The sequence below is a fragment of the Nerophis ophidion genome, linkage group LG03 (genome assembly GCF_033978795.1).
Source record: "Nerophis ophidion isolate RoL-2023_Sa linkage group LG03, RoL_Noph_v1.0, whole genome shotgun sequence".
Taxonomy (NCBI): Eukaryota; Metazoa; Chordata; class Actinopteri; order Syngnathiformes; family Syngnathidae; genus Nerophis; species Nerophis ophidion.
This window is the reverse complement of record NC_084613.1, coordinates 2,329,763-2,350,323: the sequence shown is the minus strand read 5'-3', so window position 1 is coordinate 2,350,323 and position 20,561 is coordinate 2,329,763. Positions and strand designations below refer to the sequence as shown.

General features: G+C 39.9%; 1 protein-coding gene across 5 annotated transcripts in view; it reads right to left on the bottom strand.

Moving 5' to 3' along the window:
* Positions 1-20,561, bottom strand: part of pcnx1 (pecanex 1) — a 112,669-nt gene that overhangs the window by 39,009 nt on the left and 53,099 nt on the right. For 3 of the 5 annotated variants that reach the window (XM_061893899.1, XM_061893900.1, XM_061893902.1), the window contains 9 exons: positions 19,294-19,387; positions 17,027-17,084; positions 16,599-16,831; positions 12,918-13,071; positions 12,799-12,831; positions 8,720-8,891; positions 5,721-5,831; positions 4,432-4,523; positions 4,248-4,357 (listed from right to left, as the gene is read on the bottom strand). In XM_061893899.1, coding sequence (XP_061749883.1) covers positions 4,248-4,357; positions 4,432-4,523; positions 5,721-5,831; positions 8,720-8,891; positions 12,799-12,831; positions 12,918-13,071; positions 16,599-16,831; positions 17,027-17,084; positions 19,294-19,387 — 1,057 coding nt within the window. The remainder of the gene's footprint in view (positions 1-4,247; positions 4,358-4,431; positions 4,524-5,720; positions 5,832-8,719; positions 8,892-12,798; positions 12,832-12,917; positions 13,072-16,598; positions 16,832-17,026; positions 17,085-19,293; positions 19,388-20,561) is intronic. The other 2 variants (XM_061893901.1, XM_061893903.1) reach the window with 1 other exon arrangement.

The window sequence follows — 20,561 nt, the reverse complement described above, 5'->3', positions numbered from 1 at the left end:
TCGGGAGTCTCCCGGAAAATCCGGGAGGGTTGGCAAGTATGTGTAAACCCCACACAGAAAGACCCTGAGTCCCGGGGATTGAACCCAAAACCTTTGTATTGTGAGGCACACGCACTAACCCCTGTGCCATCTTGTTGCCCAGGACAGAAAATATAAACACAAAATAAACATGACAAAAGTGTAACATCCATTGTGGGTTTTACATAAATAATCTGTGAATGTGAGTGTGAATGTTGTCTATCTGTGTTGGTCTTGCGATGAGGTGGTGACTTGTTCCGGGTGTACCCCGCCTTCCGCCCGAATGCAGCTGAGATAGGCTCCAGCATCCCCTGCGACCCCGTAAGGGACAAGTGGTAGATTATGGATGGATGGATGGAAAAGAGGTTTAGTGTTAATATATTCATACAATGGTGTAACGCAGGTGTCAAATACATTTGCGGAGACTATTAGGCTCTTTCCTTTCTGTTTACTCTTTGTGCACTTCCTAGTCACGTGACCGCCACAGTCCAATCAGCTGTAGGTATATACCGGTAGCCGGAAGTGACTGGTATGCTCTTGCCGTAGTAAATCTTTGGCAATTTGGCACACTCGTCCCGTGTCACGTGACCGCCGTGGTCCAATTGGTGGTGCTTATAAGCCGGTAGCAGGAAGTAGCCAGGAGACAGGACATGAGAGATCGATTACATTTCTGCTCGAGGTAGGTTTTAAACCTTGTTTTCACCTAAAATATTGTGCTGACGTTTTTTTAAACTACATGCCTATTTTTTAACTTTATAGAGCCGATTTCCAGCGCCGGGTTCTTTGTCATTAAGCTGCGTTTGACTGTAGAAGCGCAATTGGTGAGTCCATATTCATGACAATAGCACTTGAAGCATTCATCTTTCTTCATTGCAACATCTTTGTGGAATATTCTCAATCCTCCATATAAAAGGTTTATGACTTAAACTGATGATCACATTTGTGTATTGAATGTACTTTTATGTGTTTAGATAATAAGCACATTTAGTGCACTGACTGCTTTGTATAGCTCATAATTATGCTGCTAATGGTTATTTTAGCATTTTATTGCATATTGTGATTCTGATGTTTGTTGATTTATATTGTACAATATTGAGGAAATAATTAGAAATTATTGAATATTTATTATGAATATTTGATAATATATTATTGAATAATATATTATGAATACTTGATGGTATATTGTTGGATAATATATTATGAATACTAGATAAGGCAATTTAGTGTTATTTAATGAAGATTTGTGTACACATGGATATATAAGATTGGTTCTGGCTCTTACACAGGCCAGGCTTATCTTTTTGATGGCGAGCTAAGGAAAATAATCACCTAGTCCAAGGATCAAGTTTGGAAGATTCCAGCCAGGAAGCTGAGCACCACCTGCTCTGTCTGGGCAGGTAAGAGACTCTCCAGCCAACCTTTTACAATTCTCACTTTACCTGCAGCACATGGACTGTCCTGCCATCCTTTTTTTTCCCCAAGAACAACTATCTGAACTAAGATTTAAACAAGATCCAGAGACACTGAATGGAATTGTATATATGTATATAGTACTTGTGTTTTTCTCCTTAAATTACTTTCATGTTGAATGGCCATTCAACTCATTGTGTGTATATATCTGCTGTCCATCACTAACTCTAATACACGGTGTCAACCAAACTACAATTCAAGCTCTGCCTTTCTCTATGAGTTGAAACTAGTCTTCTGTTCCTAGCCCATAACACCCCATAAATATATTTAGTGCATTGCTTTGTAGCACGTATAGGTTACAAATAAACTACAAATGTTTACACATATAGAAATAATATGTGTAAACCCTAACCCTAACCCTAGTGCTGCTGGAGTGATCGCCAAGTGCCAAGTCTACAATGTGGCATGACGTCACACGCAACCAAAGTGGCCTGACATGGCAACATTGGATTTTAAGTCAAAAAAGTACCGGTACCCATACCTAGTTATAGCTGTCCTTTTTCCCCTCCTACGTCTAAGTTTCCAGTACTATTACCATCCATCCATCCATTTTCTACCGCTTATTCCCTTTTGGGGTTGCGGGGGGCGCTGGCGCCTATCTCAGCTACAATCGGGCGGAAGGCGGGGTACACCCTGGACAAGTCGCCACCTCATCGCAGGGCCAACACAGATAGACAGACAACATTCACACACTAGGGACCATTTAGTGTTGCCAATCAACCTATCCCCAGGTGCATGTCTTTGGAGGTGGGAGGGGCCTATCCCCAGGTGCATGTCTTTGGAGGTGGGAGGGGCCTATCCCCAGGTGCATGTCTTTGGAGGTGGGAGGGGCCTATCCCCAGGTGCATGTCTTTGGAGGTGGGAGGAGCCTATCCCCAGGTGCATGTCTTTGGAGGTGGGAGGGGCCTATCCCCAGGTGCATGTCTTTGGAAGTGGGAGGGGCCTATCCCCAGGTGCATGTCTTTGGAGGTGGGAAGAAGCCGCAGTACGCGGAGGGAACCCACGCATTCACGGGGAGAACATGCAAACTCCACACAGAAAGATCCAGAGCCTGGATTTGAACCCAGGACTGCAGGACCTTTGTATTGTGAGGCAGACGTACTAACCCCTCTGCCACCGTGAAGCCAGTACTGTTACCAATAAGACAATAATAAGTCACAAAACTATTCCCTACAGCAGTGTTTTTCAACCTTTTTTGAGCCCAGGCACATTTTTTAGGTTGAAAAACCCCAGAGACACACCACCAGCAGAAATCACAAAAAAACGAAACTCAGTTGACAGTAAAAAGTCGTCGTGGCAATTTTTGGATGTGACTTTAAAGCATAAGCAGGCATGTATGACTGTAGCTCTTGTCTCAAAGTAGGTGTACTGTCACCACCTGTCACATCACGCACCAACTTATTTTGTATTTTTTGCGGTTTTCCTGAGTGTAGTGTTTTACTTCTTGTTTTGCGCTCCTATTTTTTTGGTATTTTCCTGTATCAGTTTCATGTCTTCCTTTGAGCGATATTTCCCGCATCTACTTTGTTTTAGCAATCAAGAATATTTCAGTTGTTTTTACCCTGTGATGAGATGGCGACTTGTCCAGAGTGTACACCGCCTTCCGCCCGATTGTAGCTGAGATAGGCTCCAGCGCCCCCCGAGACCCCGAAAAGAATAACTGGTAGAAAATGGATGGATGATCCTTCTTTGTGGGGACATTGTTGATTGTCATGTACGGAAGTACTTTGTGGACGTGGTCTTTGCTCTGCAGTAAGTCTTTGCTGTCGTCCAGCATTCTCAATTTTTGGATATGACTTTAAAGCAGAAGCAAGCATGTATCACTATAGCTCTTGTCTCAAAGTAGGTGTACTGTCACCACCTGTCACATCACGCACCAACTTATTTTGTATTTTTTGCGGTTTTCCTGAGTGTAGTGTTTTACTTCTTGTTTTGCGCTCCTATTTTTTTGGTATTTTCCTGTAGCAGTTTCATGTCTTCCTTTGAGCGATATTTCCCGCATCTACTTTGTTTTAGCAATCAAGGATATTTAAATGGGTTGTACTTGTATAGCGCTTTTCTACCATCAAGGTACTCAAAGCGCTTCGACACTACTTCCACATTCACACACACATTCACACACTGAAGGAGGGAGCTGCCATGCAAGGCGCTAACCAGCACCCATCAGGAGCAAGGGTGAAGTGTCTTGCTCAGGACACAACGGACGTGACGAGGTTGGTACTAGGTGGGGATTGAACCAGGGACCCTCAGGTTACGCACGGCCACTCTACCACTGCGCCACGCAGTGGGAGATGGCGACTTGTCCAGGGTGTACACCGCCTTCCGCCCGATTGTAGCTGAGATAGCATCTAGCGCCCCCCAAGATCCCGAAGGGAATAACTGGTAGAAAATGGATGGATTATCCTTCTTTGTGGGGACATTGTTGATCGTCATACGCCGTCTTTGCTCCACAGTAAGTCTTTGCTGTCGTCCAGCATTCTGGTTTTGTTTACTTTGTAGTTCAGTTTTAGTTTTGTTCTGCATACCCTTCCCTAAGCTTCAATGCCTTTTCTTAGGGGCACTCACCTTTGTTTAAGCATTAAATACCTTTTTTACCTGCACACTGCACATTTTTTGCCCCAAATAAGTGAAATCAGATCATCTCCAACGGCACACTAGATCGTATCTCACGGCACAGTAGTGTGCCGCGGCACGGTGGTTGAAAAACACTGCCCCACAGAGCACGTGAGGTGAGTGTGTTTGGTTGCGTGAGCGCTCACATGAGGACGGACGGGTCGCTGCTCTGCCGACTGAGGTGGTACGATACCGCCACCAAGAGGCCGCAGAAGACAGAGAAGAGCACGGGGATGTGTTGAGGCTCCCAGCTCTCCTGAGACACCACAAACAGGAAGTTAGTCAAGACACCACCACAGAGACACCACCCTGGCATCTGTATTAGCTCACCTTCAGGGCGCCATAGCAGAAACCGTACAGCAGCGTGACGGTGACCACGCTGCGAAGAAAGCTGTAGAGCGCCGACAGTAGGCTTGTGGAGGCTAGCAAACAGGAAGCAGACATTAACATTATGTCCCAACACGTTAGTTCACTACAGGATGAAGAACACATCACAATAACACAGTTAAAGGCCGACTGAAATGAGATGTTCTTATTTAAACGGGGATAGCAGGTCCATTCTATGTGTCATACTTCATCATTTCGCCATATTGCCATATTTTTGCTGAAAGGATTTAGTAGAGAACATAGACGATAAAGTTGGCAACTTTTGGTGGCTAATAAAAAAGCCTTGCCTGTACCGGAAGTAGCAGACGATGTGCGCGTGACGTCACGGGTTGTGGAGCTCCTCACATCTGAACATTGTTTACAATCATGGCCACCCGCAGCGAGAGCGATTCAGACCGAGAAAGCGACAATTTCCCCATTAATTTGAGCGAGGATGAAAGATCTGTGGATGAGGAAAGTGAGAGTGAAGGACTAGGAAAAAAAAAAAGACTATACAGTGGGAGCGATTCAGATTTTATTAGACAAATTTACTAGGATAATACTCGAAAATCCAATATCTGCTTATTGTGTTTTAGTGAGATTATATAGTCGTACCTGTACAACCTGAAGGTCGGCCCCGCACCTTTCTTCAGCACCAGTCGACGGGTGGTGGCGATGCCATCCCTGCCCTTCGCAAGGGACCCTCTTCGAAACACGATCTTTCAAAATGATGGCTGCATAACACACTGTACTTTGTGTGTGTGGTCCGATCCAACCGTGTTCGCTTGACCGCTCTGTTCCTTAGTAAAGCTTGACCGTCATCTTTCGGGAATGTAAACAATGAAACATCGGCTGTGTTTGTGTTGCTAAAGGCGGCCGCAATACACCGCTTCCCACCTACAGCTTTCTTCTTTGACGTCTCCATTATTCATTGAACAAATTGCAAAAGATTCAGCAACACAGACGTCCAGAATACTGTGGAATTATGCGATGAAAACAGACGACTTATAGCTGGGAACGGTGCTGGAACAAAATGTCCTCTAAAATGCGTGACGTCACGCGACACGTCATCATACCGCCACGTTTTAGCATGATACTTCCGCGTGAAATTTAAAATTGCAATTTAGTAAACTAAAGCGGCCGTATTGGCATGTGTTGCAATGTTAATATTTCATCATTGATATATAAACTATCAGACTGCGTGGTCGCTAGTAGTGGCTTTCAGTAGGCCTTTAAGTGTGCATCTTGCTCACCATTGCCACCAAAGATGTGGATGTCCAGCTGTTCAAAGAGATACATGACAAACGTGTTGACCTGCGGCAGCAGACCCATGAAGAAGATGATGGGGAAACACAGCGTGAAGACTGCACACACACACACACACACACACACACACACACACACACACACACACACACACACACACACACACACACACACACACACAGATTGTCATTAGTATCATACAATTATTTTTCCTAAACAGATGCTGCACAGCCGTGTTGTCACGCATGCTAATGCTTCCCTGAGGCATGTCTCCATGACAACAGCAGCAACATTAACTACTGTACACAAGAAGGTTGGGCGTTCCATTAATGCAGGGATGTCCAAAAGTGTGGCCCGGGGGCCGTTTGCGGCCCGCAGCTAACTTTTTACCAGCCCCCCACACATTCTGGAAATGCTATTGCAAAAATAAAAAAGAACATTAAAAATATTGGAATGAGGTGAAATCTATCGAGAAAAATTTGAATTGTTGACATAAAGCTGCCAAGCAGGCTGTTTTTGTTTTTCTCTTCTTTATTTTACCATGTAAAAAACATCTTTACCATGAATTGATTAACGTCGACTTAAACAAGTTGAAAAACTTATTAGTGGTCAATTGTACTGAATATGTACTGTACTGTGCAATCTAATAATTAAAAGTTTCAATCAATCAATATTTTTTTATTTTTTTGCCATTGCTCAAAAAAAAAGACAAAAAAAAAATCAATGCTATAATGAATTATTTTAAAAGCTCCAATTAGTTCAAATATTTCACTTTAAAATGTTTTATGTGGTAAATTTAGCATATATTGTGTAGTTGCCATATAAAAACAAAGTTTTCTTTGACAAAAGAGCATAAAACAAACAAAATAATAGTTTAAACGTAAAATCAACAGATATATTAAGTGTAGAAAGTAAAAAAAAAAAACAAATAAAAATGTTTCACTTTCTGAGTGGCGCACCTTTTGTATCCCAAATATATTTAGTGGTATTTTATTTATCTTTTCACTGTGATTACTCAAAAATATAAAATAATTAAAATTAATGGTGTCCTGCATTATTGATCTTTTAGGGCAGTGGTCCCCAACCACAGCAGAATTTTTTATAAAAAAAAAAATTATATATATATATTTTTTTATTAAATCAACATAAAAAACACAATATACACTTACAAATAGTGCACCAGCCACAAAAAAACTCCCCTTTTCATGACAAAAACGTCCCATTTTCATGACAAAGAAGAAAAAAAGAAAAGAAAAAAACACATTGAGCCGCGGGACAAATTATTAAGCGTTGACCGGTCGGCGGATACAAAATGTTTAGGGACCACTGTTTTAGGGCTTTAATTACTAAATACTGCATATTTCAGTTTTACTATGAAAAAAAAAGTTGTTGTTTTTTTTTAAGTTGATATAGAGATTTACTGTAAGTATTAATAAAAAATGATAATAAAAATTTGACTTATTTTTAACATTTTATTAACTGAGACCTTTCATGGTCCCCGGACCCCCTAAAGGTAAAATACGTTTTAAAAATCCATATATTTTGTCATGGTTTGAAAATGAAAAATATTAAAATGGCCCCCGCATGCTTGAATTTTCCCGTATGCGGCCCTCAGTGGAAAAAGTTTGGACACCCCTGCTTTAAGGGGGTATATTTACTGGTATTTTATTAATCTTTTCACTGTGATTACTCAAAAATACAAAATAATTAAAATCCACGGTGTCCTGCATTATTGATCTTTTAGGGCTCTAATTACTAAATACTGCATATTTCAGTTTTACTATTAAAAACAAAGTAGTTTTTTTTTAAGTTGATATAGAGATTTACTGTGAGTGTTAAATAAAAAATGATAATAAAAATTTGACTTATTTTTAACATTTTATTAACTGAGACCCTTCATGGTCCCCGGAACCCCTAAAGGTAAAATACATTTTAAAAATCCATATATTTTGTTATGGTTTGAAAATGAAAAATATTAAAATGGCCCCCGCATGCTTGAATTTTCCCTCAGTGGAAAAAGTTTGGACACCCCTGCTTTAACGTGTCTGCTCGCAAGCACAACGACACAAACACAAGTCAAGAAAACTGTCACAGTATCGAGGATTTTTTTCAATCAATCAATCAATGTTTACTTATATAGCCCTAAATCACTAGTGTCTCAAAGGGCTGCACAAACCACCACGACATCCTCGGTAGGCCCACATAAGGGCAAGGAAAACTCACACAAGAGCTGTTGTTGTGGCCGTATTAATGTTGCGGCTGCTATAGCAGTTATTATTATTATTAGTTTGACGAACATGCGTCTGAACCTCGAATTTTATAAGGTAATGATCGGACAATACTTTAGTATACGGGAGTATCGTAACTTTGGAAGCGGTGATACCCTTGACAAGCACTAGGTCTATCGTATTACCGTTGCGATGCGTGGGTTCATTTATTGTTTGTGTGAGACCACAGCTATCAATTATAGTCTGGAGCGCTACGCACGGTGGGTCCGATGGGGTATTCATATGGATATTAAAGTCCCCCATTATGATTATATTATCGGCGTGTGTCACTAGATCAGCAACGAACTCTGAGAATTCATTGATAAAGTCCGAACAGGGCCCTGGGGGGCGGTAGATAACAGCCAGGTGTAGAGGCAGCGGTGTGACAGACCTCATAGTAAGCACCTCAAACGATTTATATTTATTATTTATGTTAGGACTAAGGTTAAAGTTTTCGTTGTATATTAGTGCGACCCCCCCACCCCTTTTGAGCGGACGGGCAATATGCGCATGTGTAAAGTTAGGAGGACATGCCTCATTTAGCGCAAAAAAGTCGTTTGGTTTAAGCCAGGTTTCACTGAGACCGATGACGTTAAGATTGTTGTCTCTGATGATATCATTAACTAACAACGTTTTGGGAGACAATGATCTTATGTTTAAAAAACCTATATTATATTTTGTCAGTTCCTCAGGTAGTAATGTTTACACGGGCCCCTTACTTATGACCAGGTCCCTTGCGGAGGCCAGGACGAGCGAGCTGGTGAGCGCCACGCCGTACAGCGTGAAGCGTGAAGAGCTGGTCCTCAGGCTGGTGTAGTGAAGCAGCCAGATGAAGCCACAACACAGGCAGAAGTAGACGGGCCGGCTGTATGCTATGATGCGGTTGTGGCCCTGCAGAAGTGATAGAAGGCACGCTTACAACACAACAACACTGGAGGAGGACTTCAAAAACATTCATCTAGTGTGGTAGCTTTTATACCAGGGGTCAGCAACCTTTTTGAAAGCAAGAGCTACTTCTTGGGTACTGATTCATGCCAAGGGCTACCAGTTTGATACACACTTCAATAAAATGCCAGAAATAGCCAATTTGCTCAATTTACCTTTAATAAATAAATCTATATACCGTATATAAAAAAATGGGTATTTCTGTCTGTCATTCCGTCTTACATTTTTTTTTCCTTTTAGGGAAGGTTTTTTGTAGAGAATAAATGATGAAAAAAACACTTAACTGAACGGTTTAAAAGAGGAGAAAACACGAAAAAAATGAAAATTAAATTTTGAAGCATAGTTTATCTTCAATTTCGACTCTTTAAAATTCAAAATTCAACCGAGAAAAAGAAGAGAAAAACTAGCTATTTCGAATCTTTTTGAAAAAATTAAAAAAACAATTTATGGAACATCATTAGTAATTTTTCCTGATTAAGAATAATATTAGAATTTTGATGACATGTTTTAAATAGGTTAAAATCCAGTCTGCACTTTGTTAGAATATATAACAAATTGGACCAAGCTATATGTCTAACAAAGACAAATCATTATTTCTTCTAGATATTCCAGAACCAAAATTTTAAAAGAAATTCAAAAGACTTTGAAATAAGATTTAAATTTGATTCTACAGATTTTCTACATTTGCCAGAATAATTTTTTTTGAATTTTAATCAACAAAAATTTGAAGAAATATTTCACAAATATTCTTCCTCGAAAAAACAGAAGCTAAAATGAAGAATTAAATTAAAATTGATTCATTATTCTTTACAATAGAAAAAAAAAATACTTGAACATTGATTTAAATTGTCAGGAAAGAAGAGGAAGGAATATAAAAGGTAAAAAGGTATATGTGTTTAAAAATCCTAAAATCATTTTTAAGGTTGTATTTTTTCTCTAAAATTGTCTTTCTGAAAGTTATAAGAAGCAAAGTAAAAAAATAAATGAATTTATTTAAACAAGTGAAGACCAAGTCTTTAAAATATTTTCTTGGATTTTCAAATTCTATTTGAGTTTTGTCTCTCTTAGAATTAAAAATGTCCAGCAACGCGAGACCAGCTTGCTAGTAAATAAATGAATTAAAAAAAAATAGAGGCAGCTCACTGGTAAGTGCTGCTATTTGAGCTATTTTTAGAACAGGCCAGCGGGCGACTCATCTGGTCCTTACGGGCGACCTGGTGCCCGCGGGCCCCGTGTTGGTGACCCCTGATTTATACAAATGATTCATTCACTAATTGATACACAATAAGACAGTCCCTCCAGAATTTTGCGGGCTTTTATGTGTTTGTTGCGGCCTAAAAATGCCTGATTTTGTGTAGAAACAACATTCCTGCTGAGAGAATAAATGGAAGCTTTGACAAGAGTGGGTGAGCATCTTACAGAAAAACATTTCTTCTCCTGGGGGCGCTTTTTCTGCACATTTTATACAAGATGAGTTTGGGCTGGGCGATATAACTAAAACAACTGTATTAGGATGTACCGTATTTCCTAGAATTGCCACCGGGTATATGGTATCCGCCTGCCTAGAATTTCCACCGGGTCAAACTCGTCACGTCACGAGTGACACTTCACCTGTCATCATTTTCAAAATGGAGGAGGCTGAGTTCAATCATTTGAAATCGCATAAAGGGAAGAAGATTAAGAGCTATTCAGTAGGATTTAAGGTCCAAGCTATTGAATATGCTAAAAAGAACAGTAAGCAGCTATGTTTTATTAATATACCGTAGCTGCGTGTGTCAAATATGAGTCATTAAATGACTCCCGCCTCCTGGTGGTAGAGGGCGCTAGTGATCCTTCTTGCGACTACTCTGCTGACCCCTCTGTCAGTTTACGTGGCTTACCCTTGGTGGCTGAGTTGCTGTTGTTCCCAAACTCTTCACTTTTCTTAAAATAAAGTTGACTTTGGAATATTTAGGAGCGAAGAAATTTAAGTACTGGATTTGTTGCAGAGGTGGCATCCTATGACAGTTCCACGCTGGAAATCACTGAGAACGGCCCTCTTTTTCACAAATGTTTGTACAAACAGTCTCCATGCCTAAGTGCTTGATTTGATACACCGGGCAAAGTGATTAGGACACCTGATTCTCATCCTTTAAATGGGTGGCCAAATACTTTTGACAATATAGTGTATATTGATATGGTTTTATGGGGCAGCCCTAAGGTGAGTGTCTATATACTTCTCATCCCCTGCACTATTCTTGATTTCCTACAAGTATTTGAATGTAAAAGCTCTCTAAACTCTGGGCAGCTTTTTAAAGCCGCAGTCGCCACATTAATAAAAGACACAGCTGCTGGAGCAAGAAGCTCTAGAGAACCACAATGAATAATAAAATGTATGAAATATTGATAAGAAAGTGTGAGGTTTGTTTACTCTGACAAATAGCCCCACCCACACTTCTAGAAGTACTTTCTATCTATCTATTTATCTATCTATCTATCTAGCAGCTCATGTGATGTCTTTAGTGGAGGAATGATAGCAATGTTCATGTCGTGGTGGAACATAGCTTAGAGCAGGGGTCACCAACACGGGGCCCGCGGGCACCAGGTCGCCCGTAAGGACCAGATGAGTCGCCCGCTGGCCTGTTCTAAAAATAGCTCAAATAGCAGCACTTACCAGTGAGCTGCCTCTATTTTTTAAATTGTATTTATTTACAAGCAAGCTGGTCTCGCTTTGCTCGACATTTTTAATTCTAAGAGAGACAAAACTCAAATAGAATTTGAAAATCCCAGAAAATATTTTAAAGACTTGGTCTTCACTTGTTTAAATAAATTCATTTATTTCTTTACTTTGCTTCTTATAACTTTCAGAAAGACAATTTTAGAGAAAAAAATACAACCTTAAAAATGATTTTAGGATTTTTAAACACATATACCTTTTTACCTTTTAAATTCCTTCCTCTTCTTTCCTGACAATTTAAATCAATGTTCAAGTATTTTTTTTTTTTATTGTAAAGAATAATAAATACATTTTAATTTAATTCTTCATTTTAGCTTCTGTTTTTTCGACTAAGAATATTTGTGAAATATTTCTTCAAACTTTTATGATTAAAATTTAAAAAAATATTCTAGCAAATCTAGAAAATCTGTAGAATCAAATTTAAATCTTGTTTCAAAGTCTTTTGAATTTCTTTTAAAATTTTTGTTCTGGAATATCTAGAAGAAATGATTTGTCTTTGTTAGAAATATAGCTTGGTCCAATTTGTTATATATTCTAACAAAGTGCAGATTGGATTTTAACCTATTTAAAACATGTCATGAAAAGTGTAAAATTAATCTTAATCAGGAGAAATTACTAATGATGTTCCATAAATTATTTTTTAAATTTTTTCAAAAAGATTCGAATTAGCTAGTTTTTCTCTTCTTTTTTTCTGTAGAATTTCGAATTATAAAGAGTCGAAATTGAAGATAAAATATGTTTCAAAATTTAATTTTCCTTTTTTTCATGTTTTCTCCTCTTTGAAACTGTTCAATTAAGTGTTTTATTCATCATTTATTTTCTACAAAAAAACCTTCCTTAAAAGGAAAAAAAAAATGTACGACGGAATGACAGACAGAAATACCCATTTTTTTATATATATATATATAGATTTATTTATCAAAGGTAAATTAAGCAAATTGGCTATATCTGGCAATTTATTGAAGTGTGTATCAAACTGGTAGCCCTTCACATTAATCAGTACCCAAGAAGTAGCTCTTGCTTCCAAAAAGCTTGCTGACCCCTGGCTTGGACCATGTAACAATGTACATATTGAAAGTGCACATAAGGAAGAGTAGTAGTTACAGGTGGTGCCACTAAAAGCCTGCTGTCACTTACATGTCGAGGAGAGGAGGAGTCTGGTTGGACGCTCTGCCAGTCAAAAGAGAAGTAAAACCAAATAAAACCAACATTCTTACAAGACAGTTTAAAAGGGAAGAAGTGTGGCGAGATTCTACCTTCAGTAAAGAATACTGGCAGCTTGCGATGACGAGGCAGAACTGAAAGACCCAAATGTCAGTGAAGAAGTCGTGAACCAGCAACACTGAGCCTAGAAAAGCCACCAAAACTGCGAGCACCACGGCCAGCACGTTCTCCAGAACCTCACGGTTCCTGCAAACACAGCAGAGTAACTTTAGAGTTGAGTAATTACACCCTAATTATCAACACAAAACTTATTTAGGCAAAGAGCATCTTCACAGATGTGTAAGTTACCCATGCCTTGGGCACTAATGCACCCCCATACCATCACACATGCTGGCTTTTACACTTTGTGTCCATAACAGTCTGGATGGTTCGCTTCCCCTTTGGTCCAGATGACACGATGTCGAATATTTCCAAAAACAATTTGAAATGTGGACTCGTCAGACCACAGAACACTTTTCCACTTTGCATCAGTCCATCTTAGATGATCTCGGGCCCAGAGAAGCCAGCGGCGTTTCTGGATGTTGTTGATAAATGGCTTTCGCTTTGCATAGTAGAGCTTTAACTTGCACTTACAGATGTAGCGACCAACTGTATTTAGTGACAGTGGTTTTCTGAAGTGTTCCTGAGCCCATGTGGTGATATCCTTTAGAGATTGATGTGGGTTTTTGATACAGTGCCGTCTGAGGGATGGAAGGTCACGGTCATTCAATGTTGGTTTCCGGCCATGCCGCTTACGTGGAGTGATTTCTCCAGATTCTCTGAACCTTTTGATGATATTATGGAGCGTAGATGTTGAAATCCCTAAATTTCTTGCAATGTCACTTTGAGAAAGGTTGTTCTTAAACTGTTTGACTATTTGCTCACGCAGTTGTGGACAAAGGGGTGTACCTCGCCCCATCCTTTCTTGTGAAAGACTGGGAAGCTGTTTTTATAGCCAATCATGGCACCCACCTGTTCCCAATTAGCCTGCACACCTGTGGGATGTTCCAAATAAGTGTTTGATGAGCATTTCTCAACCTTATCAGTATTTATTGCCACCTTTCCCAACTTCTTTGTCACATGTTGCTGGCATCAAATTCTAAAGTTAATGATTATTTGCACACAAAAAATAAAGTTTATGAGTTCGAACATCAAATATGTTGTCTTTGTAGCATATTCAACTGAATATGGCTTGAAAAGGATTTGCAAATCATTGTATTCTGTTTATATTTACATCTAACACCATTTCCCAACTCATATGGAAACGGGGTTTGTAGATGGACCCCGACTTAAACAAGTTGAAAAACTTATTTGGGAGTTACCATTTAGTGGTCAATTGTACGGAACATGTACTGTACAATCTACTAATAAAAGTTTCAATCAGTCAATCAATGCACTATCGAAGTAGAGCCACAAGCTACTTGGAAGTTAGCTCTGAGCAACAGGGTTTAACTCTGCCATTGGCTTGGAACTACTTTGCTTTTGGTACTAAGTTTGACAGTAGACTAGTGCGGCAAGGACAAAGTACATCACAAGTGTTACAACTACAGTTGCCAACCGTCCCTTGAAAAACTGATTTGTTCCGTATTTAGAAGCAGAAATAGGCGTTCCGTATTGATCTTTCTAGGGATGCACTTTTCCCGTATTTTTATTATCGTGACAATAACAAAAATAGCAAAAGACACCATCGAATGACAACAGCTTTAGAACAATCTTCCACAGGCTAAACCAGGGGTCGGCAACCCAAAATGTTGAAAGAGCCTTACTGGACATTTAATCCAAAAATTGAAATATAAAAAAAAAAAAATAGACATTGTTTTGATTCTCCAAATAATGAAAAGATTTATTTCAATCCGAATAAATAAAAATTGACATTTGGAAGTGAATTAATAGTGCTGATGAGTTGGCATAAACAACAGTACAACAGCAGAGTAGCAACACTTTAAAGAGCATGCAGAACTAATCATAAAACTGCTGGATGCTACAAACCCCGTTTCCATATGAGTTGTGAAATTGTGTTAGATGTAAATATAAACAGAATACAATGATTTGCAAATCCTTTTCAAGCCATATTCAGTTGAATATGCTACAAAGACAACATATTTGATGTTCAAACTCATAATAATTAGTTTTTTTTTTGCAAATAATCATTAACTTTAGAATTTGATGCCAGCAACACTTGACAAAGAAGTTGGGAAAGGTGGCAATAAATACTGATCAAGTTGAGGAATGCTCATCAAACACTTATTTGGAACATCCCACAGGTGTGCAGGCTAATTGGGAACAGGTGGGTGCCATGATTGGCTATAAAAACAGCTTCCCAAAAAATGCTCAGTCTTTCACAAGAAAGGATGGGGCGAGGTACACCCCTTTGTCCACAACTGTGTGAGCAAATAGTCAAACAGTTTAAGAACAACCTTTCTCAAAGTGACATTGCAAGAAATTTAGGGATTTCAACATCTACGCTCCATAATATCATCAAAAGGTTCAGAGAATCTGGAGAAATCACTCCACGTAAGCGGCATGGCCGGAAACCAACATTGAATGACCGTGACCTTCCATCCCTCAGACGGCACTGTATCAAAAACCCACATCAATCTCTAAAGGATATCACCACATGGGCTCAGGAACACTTCAGAAAACCACTGTCACTAAATACAGTTGGTCGCTACATCTGTAAGTGCAAGTTAAAGCTCTACTATGCAAAGCGAAAGCCATTTATCAACAACATCCAGAAACGCCGCAGGCTTCTCTGGGCCCGAGATCATCTAAGATGGACTGATGCAAAGTGGAAAAGTGTTCTGTGGTCTGACGAGTCCACATTTCAAATTGTTTTTGGAAATATTCGACATCGTGTCATTCGGACCAAAGGGGAAGCGAACCATCCAGACTGTTATGGACACAAAGTGTAAAAGCCAGCATGTGTGATGGTATGGGGGTGTATTAGTGCCCAAGGCATGGGTAACTTACACATCTGTGAAGGCACCATTAATGCTGAAAGGTACGTACAGGTTTTGGAACAACATATGATACCATATAAGTCCTGCCTTTTTCATGGACGCCCCTGCTTATTTCAGCAAGACAATGCCAAGCCACATTCAGCACGTGTTACAACAGCGTGGTTACGTAAAAAAAGAGTGCGGGTACTTTCCTGGCCCGCCCGCAGTCCAGACCTGTCTCCCATGGAAAATGTGTGGCGCATTATGAAGCGTAAAATTTGACAACAAGACCCTGGACTGTTGAAGGACTGAAGCTCTACATAAAACAAGAATGGGAAAGAATTCCACTTTCAAATCTTCAACAATTAGTTTCCTCAGTTCCCAAACGTTTATTGAGTGTTGTTAAAAGAAACGGTGATGTAACACAGTGGTGAACATGCCCTTTCCCAACTACTTTGGCACGTGTTGCAGCCATGAAATTCAAAGTTAATTATTATTTGCAAAAACAATTCAAGTTTATGAGTTTGAACATCAAATATGTTGTCTTTGTAGCATATTCAACTGAATATGGCTTGAAAAGGATTTGCAAATCATTGTATTCTGTTTATATTTACATCTAACACAATTTCCCAACACATATGGAAACAGGGTTTGTACTCTTAGACTTCATAAATTACATATAGCTTCCAGAATCAAACACTCAGTTGATTTTAAGAGAAGAAAAACCCCATATAGACATATATATCCAGACGTACAGTATATACAGTATATACTGTATGTACTGTATGTACTCACCGGTCAAACAGCGCCAGCAGTGTGAGGCGATCAAAGTGCAGACCAACCCACAGGTAAGGCATGAGCCACAGGCGGTAATACTGCTTGGCTTTGCCAGCGGCCACGTGGGCAGCTGCGTCACCTTGGCCCAGCGGCGCATCCTGTAGTTCCGGACTCAGGTCAGCATCCTGCTGCTCCAGAAGCTCCGGGTCCATAGTCAGGAGGCGGTTCAGGCGGATCTGAGGGAGGGAGAGCTGCCTCACGGTTAGAGACAGTCCAAACACGACAACACACAGCACATAAAGCAGTGTTCAAGGGTTTTTTTCTTGGTTCTGGCCTGCGACCACCACTCACTCCTCGCTGGCTTGTCAACCCCACAACAGAACATACAGGTCCATCTTCTTTAAAGGACTGAAAGCAGCCCCGAAGCGTGCAAAGATGCTACTCACCAGGTCATGAGGGTAGAAACGAACTGAGGTAGAACTGGAGAGGTGGGAGTCAGTGTCCCTGCAAGCAGCACATTTCAAATTCAATCATCTTTCTACGCTCACCTGAAATGCACACACCGGCCATTAGATTAGGCACACCTGCACAATTCAGAACAAGAGCTGCCTTTTCCCAAATATTACATGTGAACTTCAAGCCTCTGACAAAACAAACCACCTTGACGCAGCTCTGGTACTGGCTCTTGTTCCATCGTGAACCATGAATCGATTAACGTGGACCCCGACTTAAACAAGTTGAAAAACTTTTTCGGTCAACTGTACGGAATAAATGATAAATAAATGATAAATGAGTTGTACTTGTATAGCGCTTTTCTACCTTCAAGGTACTCAAAGCGCTTTGACACTACTTCCACATTTACCCATTCACACACACATTCACACACTGATGGAGGGAGCTGCCATGCAAGGCGCCAACCAGCAACCATCAGGAGCAAGGGTGAAGTGTCTTGCTCAGGACACAACGGACATGACGAGGTTGGTTCTAGGTGGGATTTGAACCAGTGACCCTCAGGTTGCGCACGGCCACTCTCCCACTGCGCCACGCCGTATTTCCTTGAATTGCCGCCAGGTATATAGTATGCGCGCGCTTTGAATTACTGACAAGTCAAACTCGCTTCCCAAAATAATTAGTGCATACTTAGTATTACTGCCGGGTCAAACTCGTCACGTCTCGAGTGACACTTCACCTGTCATCATTTTCAAAATGGAGGAGGCTGATTTCAATCATTTGAAATCGCATAAAGGGAAGAAGATTAAGAGCTATTCAGTAGGATTTAAGGTCCAAGCTATTGAATATGCTAAAAAGAACAGTAAGCAGCTATGTTTTATTAATATACCTGCGGAGCCGACGGTCCGACAGACAGGCAGGGCACGCTGGAGCCCGGCCCAAGATGGCGGCGAGGAGACGGCGAGCGAGCGACCTGGACTGAGGTTTTATTGAAAAATAAACAAAGTCAAACTGCTCAAAGCCATGTCCTTCCTTGGTGGTCCTGGGAACCCGCAAGATGACGGATTGAGACCGTCACAATACGGTCCAATATGAGTCATTAAATGATGCTGCTGATCCGACTCCGCTTGAGATGGTTTCTTGTGGACGGGACTCTTGCTATTGTCTTGGATCCGCTTTGAACTGAACTCTCACGGCTCTGTTGGATCCACTATGGATTAAACTTTCACAGTATCATGTTAGACCCGCTCGACATCCATTGCTTTGTGGTCCTCTCCAAGGTTCTCATAGTCATCATTGTCACCGACGTCCCACTGGGTGTGAGTTTTCCTTGCCCTTATGTGGGTTTTTCCGAGGATGTCGTAGTCGTAATGGTTTGAACAGTCCTTTGAGACATTTGTGATTTAGGGCTATATAAATAAACATTGATTGATTGATTGATTGATTGATTGACTCCCGCCTCCTGGTGGTAGAGGGCGCTAGTGATCCTTCTTGCGACTACTCAGCTGCAGAAGAAGTGAAATGAGTGACGTGATATGTGCTGGAGGAGGTAATAAAGGAAGATCTCCATCGAGACAGTGAGACTTTTAAAACTGAAGAAAGATAAGGAAGACTTCTATAAACAAGTTATCGATGCTTTTGATCAGAAGGAGCTGGCATGGACTTCATTTATAAGTAAAGGTAAGACCATAATAACGTTTTTTTTTTTAATAAATGTACTTTTCATGATGGTATCCTTACATCACACTCAAATTTTTACTGCATGCCTTTGGTAAGTGCTGGAGTGAGAAGAGGTGTTAAAATAATTAGCGCATGCTTACTTTTATTGCATGCCTTTGGTAAGCGCAGGAGTGAGAAGAGGTTTAAAAGTGAAATGAGTGACGTGATATGTGCTAGAGGAGGTAATAAAGGAAGATCTCCATCGAGACAGAGAGACTTTTAAAACTGAAGAAAGATAAGGAAGACTTCTATAAACAAGTTATTGATGCTTTTGATCAGAAGGAGCTGGCATGGACTTCATTTATCAGTAAAGGTAAGACTATAATGTTTTTTTTTAATAAATGTACTTTTCGTGATGGTATCCTTACATCACACTCAAATTTGTACTGCATGCCTTTGGTAAGTGCTGGAGTGAGAAGAGGTTTTAAATTAATTAGCGCCCCGGCGGTAATTCAAAGAAATACGGTATGTACTGTACTGTGCAATCTACTAATGAAAGTTTCAATCAATCAGTGCGTATTTCCCTAAAGAAGTGGCCACTTACCAAATGTTGTTGGAGGCTCGTCTGGTCGCAGGCTCAAAATTTACCAGGGACAGGTCGCAGCCGGCAGCCTCGTACAAGGAGGGCGTGAGTTTTCCTTCAGAAAGAACACACAAGTAGACGTGAACATGCCAGAATCAAACTACAAGACATACTGTAGCTCTTAATTGGAATTCCATCCTAATATATAAAGTACAGGCCTAGGTTTGGACACACCTCCTCATTTAATGTGTTTTCATGACTATTTACATTGTAGATTGTCACATCACAACTATGAATGGGGTTTGGACCATCAGTTGTGTTGTGAATGAGAAGGGGTGTCCAAACTTTTGGCCCGTACTGTACACATTAAATGAAGTATTAGGGAAGTTCCAATCAGGGATTTTATTCTGCCGATTCCAATTCTGCTCCTGGTGTGTGATATGTGCAGCCCAGTTCTCCAGTGATACTTAAGATACTAAGAAATGCAGTTTATTTGCCATAATGAAGGTGATTATCATTAACTAGAATGGGTTGGTTTTTTTCCCACACACAATTAGCTGCTAGCTAGTGAACAGGAAGACTAAAAATAAAAAATAAGTGTCCGCCAGAGGATGTCATCGCTATTAAAAGCCATTGATCAGCAACGGCTATCACATATCATAGCAAAATTGTCCGATACTGATCGATGGCCTATCAACTGGCACATCCCTAAATATATAAAAATCACAGTTCTTCATTTTAGCAAGACATTTTTGAGTGTCAAAGTTTGTGAGAACTGTTTGACGAAGGATGAATCTGCTATAAAATAATTAAAACAGGTGTCCCAATACTTCAATTCTATAAATAAAGTACTTACAGGGTTTCTGCAGGTAACAGCAAATCTAATTTAAGGCATTTTAATGCAACTTAAAACAAATATAATACCCATGTCTTACTGCAGATTGTTATATCAAGTCAAAATAATTGCAACAACATTTGCCAATGATATTGGTAAAAAGCTAAATAGCTTACATTAACTGTGGCCAAATTGAGCACTAATGTAATCATAACATATAATAATATGGTGCAGGTAACACTTTCTCATGCAATCAACGTATTTTTCATTAAAGTGGTATTTCTAACCATTGTAATTAGAAGGTCATGAACTTAATGGGCTTTCTTTATCACATGTGATAGTTTTGATGAGACAATCTACAATATAAATAGTCATGAAAGTAAAGAAAATGCATTGAAATGAGAAAGTGTGTCCAAACTTTTGGCCTGTACTATATATAATATATAATATTTAT